General features: G+C 43.1%; 1 protein-coding gene across 4 annotated transcripts in view; it reads right to left on the bottom strand.

Annotated features, from left to right (window-relative positions):
* The window catches only part of LOC106611132 (rho-associated protein kinase 2), a 58,007-nt gene extending 51,715 nt beyond the window's left edge, over window positions 1-6,292 (bottom strand). The window contains exon 1 of one of the 4 annotated variants that reach the window (XM_045723533.1): window positions 5,349-6,292. In XM_045723533.1, the coding sequence (XP_045579489.1) occupies window positions 5,349-5,447 (99 nt within the window). In that variant the 5' untranslated portion in view covers window positions 5,448-6,292. The remainder of the gene's footprint in view (window positions 1-5,348) is intronic. The other 3 variants (XM_045723532.1, XM_014211022.2, XM_014211020.2) reach the window with 3 other exon arrangements.
* Between the last annotated feature and the right edge of the window lie 960 nt (window positions 6,293-7,252).

Raw genomic sequence — 7,252 nt, forward strand, 5'->3', positions numbered from 1 at the left:
ACCTACATACACTAGATATACAAAAGTATGTGGACACCCCTTCAAATGACTGGATTCAGCTATTTAAGCCACACCCATTTCTGACAGGTGTATAAAATCAAGCACACAGCCATGCAATCTCCATTGACAAACATTGGCAGTAGAATGGTCTTACTGAAGAGCTCAGTGACATTCAATTTGGCACCGTCATAGGATACCACCTTCGCAACAAGTCAGTTCGTCACATTTCTGCCCTGCTAGAGCGGCCCCAATCAACTATAAGTGCTCTTATTGTGAAGTAGAAACGTCTAGGCGCAACAATGGCTCAGCCGCGAAGTTCCAAGTTCCAAACTGCCGCAATGCCAAGCGTCGGCTGGAGTGGTGTAAAGCTCACAGCCATTGGCCTCTGGAGTAGTGGAAACGAGTTCTCTGGAGTGATGAATCACGCTTCACCATCTGGCAGTCCAACGGACAAATCTGGGTTTGGCGGATGCCAGGAGAACGCTACCTGCCCCAATGCGTGGTGCCAACTGTAAAGTTTGGTGAGGAGGAATAATGGTCTGGGGCTGTTTTTCATGGTTTGGGCTAGGCCCCTTAGTTCCAGTGAAGGGAAATCTTAACGCTACAGCATACAATGACATTCTAGACAATTCTGTGCGTCCAACTTTGTGGCAACAGTTTGGGGAAGGCCCTTTCCTGTTCCAGCATGACAATGCACCCTGTGCACAAAGCGAAGTCCATACAGAAATGGTTTGTTGAGATCGGTGTGAAAGAACTTGACTGGCCTGCACGGAGCCCTGACCTCACCCCCATCGAACACCTTTGGGATGAAAAGGGAACGCGAGCCAGGCCTAATTGCTCAACATCAATGTCCGACCTCACTAATGCTTGTGGCTGAATGGAAGCAAGTCCCCGCAGCAATGTTCCAACATCTAGTTGAAAGCCTTCCTAGAAGAGTGGAGGCTGTTATAGCAGCAAAGGAGGGACCAACTCCATATTAATGTCCATGATTTTGGAATGAGATGTTCGACGTGCAGGTGTCCACATACTTCTGGTCATGTAGTGTACTTATCCCCTCCCCCCCCCCCCACACACAAACACACTTTCACAACATACGCTATTGTTTTTATCTATCGCGTTGCCTAGTCACTTTAACCCTACCGATTAGTACAGTATATAGATACTTCAATTACCTCGTACCCCTGCACATAGACTTTGTACATCCTGTATATAGCCATGTTATTTTCTACTCCCTATACACTGAGTGTACAAAACATTAGGAACACCTTCCCAATATTGACGTGCACCCCCTTTTGCCATCAGAACAGTCTCAATTAGTCAGGGCATGGACTCTACAAGGTGTCAAAAGCATTCCACTGGGATGCTGGCCCATGTTGACGCCAATGCTTTCCACAGTTGATTCAAGTTGGCTGGATGTCCTTTGGGTGGTAGACCATTCTTGATTCACATGGGAAATTGTTGAGCGTGAAAAACTCAGCAGCGTTGCAGTTCGTGACATACAAACTGGTGCGCCAGGCATCTACTACCATACCCCGTTCAAAAGGCACTGAAATCTTTTGTCTTGCCCATTCACCTTCTGAATGACACAATACATGTCTCAATTGTCAAGGCTTAAAAATCCTTTAAACCAGTCTCCTCCCTTTTATATACACTGATTGAAGTGGATATAACATCATTACTGGATGATGGACTGACCTGGTGAATGCTGTGTCATGTAAAGAGCAGGTGTTCCTAATGTTTTGTGCACTCAGTATATAGCGATGTAATTCTTACTCTTTATTTTTTGTTATTCAGTGTATTTATTTCTCATGTCACTACTTCAAATTGTTTTATTTGATCTTCTCTTTAACTCTGCATTGTTGAAAAATGACCCTTAAGCATTTCACGGTTAGTCTATGAAGCATGAGACAAATAAAAACATTATTTGAACACCAAATGATGGAATTTCTCATGGAAGAATGGTGCCATATACCTCCAATAGAATTCCAGACAATTGTCAAATATATGCCAAGATACATTGAAGCTGTTCTGGCCAAACACCCTATTAAGACACTTTATGTTGGCGTTTCCTTTATTTTGGCAATTACCTGTACATAGAGTGCAAAGCAAGAAGAGTACAGGATGAAAAACGTTTACAGTAAAAGAGGACATAAAATGGCCCAGGCATTGTTCTGCTGAGGCAATTAGAGACTTATCCAGGATAATTACAGTGCATTCAGACAGTATTCAGACCCCTTCCCCTTTTCCACATTTTGTTATGTTCAAGCCTTATTCTAAAATGGATTAATATATATCCCTCAATCTACACAATACCCAATAATGACAAAGCAAAAACAGCTTTAGAATTGTTTTTAAATGTATTGAAAATAAAAACCAGAAATACCTTATTTACATAAGTATTCAGACCCTTTAATATGAGACTCGAGCTCAGGTGAATCCTGTTTCCAATGATCATCCTTGAGATGTTTCTACAACTTGGAGTCCACCTGTGGTAAATTCAATTGATTGGACATGATTTGGAAAGGCACACACCTGTCTATATAAGGTCCCGCAGTTGACAGTGCATGTTAGAGCAAAAACCAAGCCATGAGGAGGAAGGAATTGTCCATAGAGCTCAGAGACAGGATTGTGTTGAGGCACAGATCTGGGGAAGGGTACCAAAAACATTATGCTGCATTGAAGGTCCCCAACACAGCGGCCTTCATCATTATTAAATGGAAGAAGTTTGGTGGTTCCAAGACTCTTCCTAGAGCTGGCCGCCTGGCCAAACTGAGCAATGGGGGGAGAAGGGCCTTTGTCAGGGAGGTGACCAAGAACCCGATGGTCACTCAGAGGATCTCTGCAGGTCTTTCAGTGGAGATGAGAGAACCTTCCAGAAGGACAACCATCTCTGCAGCACTCTACCAATCAGGCCTTTATGGTAGAGTGGTCAGATGGAAGCCACTCCTCAGTAAAAAGCACTTGACAGCCCACTTGGAGTTTGCCAAAAGGCACCTAAAGGACTCCGACTATGAGAAACAAGATTATCTGGTCTGATGAAACCAAGATTAAACTCTTGGGCCTGAATACCAAGCATCACATCTGGAGGAACCCAGGCACAGCTCATCACATCACCTGGGCAATACCATCCCCACGGTGAAGCGTGGTGGCAGCATCACGCTGTGGGGATGTTTTTCAGTGGCAGGGACTGCGAGCTTAGTCAGGATTGGGGTAAAGATGAACGGAGCAAAATATAGAGAGATCCTTGATGAAGTCCTGAGCACTCTGGAGCAGGTTCTCAGACTAGGGTCAAGGTTCACCTTCCAACAGGACAACGACCCTAAGCACACAGCTCAGACAACGCAGGAGTGGCCTCGGGACAAGTCTCTGAATGTCCTTGAGTGGACCAGCTAGAGCCGGGACTTGAACCCGATCGAACATCTCTGAGACCTGCAAATAGCTGTGCAGCGACACTTCCCATCCAACCTGACAGCGCTTGAGGATCTGCAGTGAAGAATGGGAGAAACTCCCCAAATACAGGTGTGCCAAACTTGTAGCGTCATACCCAAGAAGACTCGCTGCCAAAGGTGCTTCAAAAGTACTGAGTAAAGGTTCTAAATACTTATGTAAATGTGATAGTTTTTTTTAATACATTTGCAAACATTTCTAAACTTGTTTTTGCTTTTCATTATGGGGTATTGTGTGTAGATTGAGGAAAAAAACGATTGAATCAATTTTAGAATAAGGCTAATGTAACAAAATGTCAAAAAAGTGAAGGGATCTGAATACTTTTAGAATGCACTGTATATGTAAGAAGCTTTTATAGGCGTTAATGGATGTCGATGACTGTGTTCATAATTTACCATTAGGCAAAGTTTTTAAAGACAAAAATGGAGGGTATGCCGGGGGTCTGAATGTGTGCTGCTGGTCAGAACATGTAGAAGCAGGTCTGAATATGTGCTGCTGGTCAAAGCATGTAGAAACAGTCTGACTGCATCAATGCAATGCCTGATGCGTGTCCTCTGCCTTCTTCATAGCAAGCGATAAAGAGAGCGAGGCACTAAAAATGGCTTGGGAGGGGAGAGGGCTAGGGGATCCAGCCTGTTCAAACCCACGCACTCTTCCCACTCAACTTCAGTCTACAACAGTCATCTAGCTTTGATATCCATCTCCTACTCATTCCCAGGAAATAAACAGCTGAGGATTCAGTCACTGCATATAAACTATATCCATTCTGCACTTCTAAACAGATTTTAACCGGCACTGAAGAAGTTTAATTCAGGTTCAGAAACTGCTTGACATAGCATCTATGGTAACGGCAGGAAAATCCACTGCTAGGCATTCAATTCAGTTTTGAAAAGTGTCTGAGGGATTCAGATGGAAATACATTTGTAAATGATGAGTGTTTAGGATGTAGGTGTGGCTATTTCAGTCTGGAACAACTATTATCACAATAAGTTTATGTGGAATGTTTTCAGGCCTATTAACAGATGACAGTCCTCCCGACATTCCACAGCAGTGCCTGTCTGGGTAAATGCTCCTCAATCGTTTACTTGTTATTATCCTCTTAAACAGTTGGCTGAGGTCTACAACCCAGTCCTCTCTTTGGCAGCTACTACAACGCATCCGTCTGTATAAGAGACAAGCGCGCATGTGGCATGCCGTTGGTAGTGGTACCCGTCTGGTGCATATCCCATATAGTGGGCCAATCCCTTGCCAAGTGGAAGATCGCTCAATGATTTGACCGGAAGAAATGTTTCCATAGAAGTAACCTACAACGACATACACATTTTCCACTAATCCCCATAATCTTCAAACAGACAGTTAAAGGCTACGGCTATGGTTAAAGTATGTTGTCTGCTGCATCAAATGCTCTCATATGTCACTAGAAAACTAAGGGCGCAACTATTTTCTATGACTGTCCTTATACCCTTACATAGGCTTATGTAGCCACTAGTATCGTAACTTTACCGGGAGCAATTCATTATAGGCCTCGTCTGCATGTCATCTGAATAGCCGGGCAATTACTATTAGCATATAGGCTCGGCTACACATTGTCATAGGATACACATGGTGTGGTTATCGGTGCTAAAATGTAGGCTAACGATAATGTGCAAATACAGTTTGTTAATCTAAAAGATATAGTGCAATAGGTCTATAATTTCTCAAGTGAATGTTGTTGACCTGCATCAAAGGCTTTGTGGAAATTCGGTTACAATGTATTATCTGAACATCAAAATGTATACATATCTTGGTTAAAAGGCGTAAGAAGTCTACTTATTGCTATGTATTTTGTCGGTTGCTTCAAAATGCGAAAGGGGAAATCATGGGACCTATTAATAATTAATAAAATATTTAAGCAGACTTACCAGTAAACTTTCTAAATTTATCGCAGATCTTGGATCTTTGATCATGGCCTCCAGCTTTTTCAACCGGTTTTCCATCCTTCTCTCTGCACCAAGCGACATCTTTGCGATTGATGAATGCCCGTTTCGTTTACATATAAGACGAGCCTTATGAGAAGTCTTAAGAGTTTACATGAGAAAAAATATTTTTGTTCTTGAGCAATCGCCGTGGGCCTAGCAGCCTCCGACTCACCGCCCTCTGAAATCGCTTCGGAATTACAGTGTCCACAGTGAAGGGGAAAACATAATCCACCGTGAAGGGAGAAGTGCCGCTCCTCAAACTTGCCAATTAGTTAGGAGATGTTGTTAAACGCAAAAGAAGGTAACAACTTATGGTAATATATTCAATATAAATGTTCTATATGGTCCACACGGCGATTAAGTTAGCATTTTTAGAAGATTCAGCAACAGGGCGTTTTCTTTGACCCCCCTCCCCTTCTCTTTTTGGGCGCTCCGAAATGCTTTGCTTCAATTTCAAAAATGTGTTTCTAAAACAGTCCGCAGTGTTTAAAATCCAACTTTAGAAACTCTCAAATTACATGGATTTTGTGACTGCCTCATAGTCGTAGGCAAATTTACAGGGTAAGAATGGCGTTCTCCAAAATAGCTTGCGTGATGAATCGTTAAACTTTCCATGACCAGTTCTTCTCCCATGCACTACATGGGTATTTATCCCTGCATGCCCAAAAACAAAGGTTTGTCGGTGGGTGGATTCCTCGTACACTACATACTCCACTTCCAGAGCTAGATCTCTCTCCTCCCTCTTCTGATATCAACATGCAAACACAGCCGCCTCATTTACCCATAAGTCTCCTCTTGTCTATATAGCCTGCTGTTCAACGTGGGAAGCTGCATGATGAACCATAGGAAGGCCTATGTGATGAAAGCTCTCCTAAAGTTGTACTAATACGTTCTTCACACTGAGTAATGATTCATCTGATTGATACATTATTTCCACTATTTAACAGCACATAGGTATCTATCTCTTGATATTGTTGGGACTTGAACCTGCGACCCTACAACTGTCCCTGTGACTATCACACCAACACCTTGTTACAACAATACGTTTGGACCTCTTGATAGGTTGCCACATCCTTTTCCACCACTATGCTAGAATGGGTAATGCCTAGGGAATGCTATACTTCCTGTGTTTCGCCCCGTGTTCAGCCAGGGGTAAACAACAGACTGCTGCAACCTGATAGGCTGAACGCAGGGCGCAACATCAGGAAGTAGCATTCCTAGGCTTTATCCACTCTAGCCTGGTAGTGGAAAATTGTGTGTTCATTAAGAAAGTATGCATATTTTCCCATTTTTTTTTTTTTTTGCCTTCTCTCATTAAATCTAGTTAAAGAGAAAATCGAAGACTTTGCAGCCTGAATGGATATGTACGAACCGGTCGCCAGGGACACCAGTGTATTACCAGCTGTGCACATCAAGCCCAGACCATAGTGGAGATCACAGGAGGCTGCTGAGAGGAGGACGGCTCATAATAATATCTGGAAAGGAGTTAGTGGAATGGCATCAAACACCTGGAAACCATGTGTTTGATGTATTTGATACCATTCTACTAATTTCACTCCAGCCATTACCACAAACCTGTCCTCCCCAATTAAGGTGCCACCAACCTCCTGTGGTGGAGATCCATAAAGTCAATTAGCAGCTGCCCAGGCTAGCAGTAGACATACTGCATGGCTGTCCTTCGATGTCGATGATGATATTGCTCCCAGTAATTATAAGCCATTTGTGGTGTTGTTTTGATGCATTGGTACCTAAAGTAGAACTACATACTGTACCTTCAGTAGAGTATCAGTATGTCAGTATGTCACCAGTCTCTCCTTTGTTCATTATGCTGTATCGGCTGGTGCAGA

Source organism: Salmo salar, chromosome ssa09 (assembly GCF_905237065.1).
Source record: "Salmo salar chromosome ssa09, Ssal_v3.1, whole genome shotgun sequence".
Classification (NCBI taxonomy): Eukaryota; Metazoa; Chordata; class Actinopteri; order Salmoniformes; family Salmonidae; genus Salmo; species Salmo salar.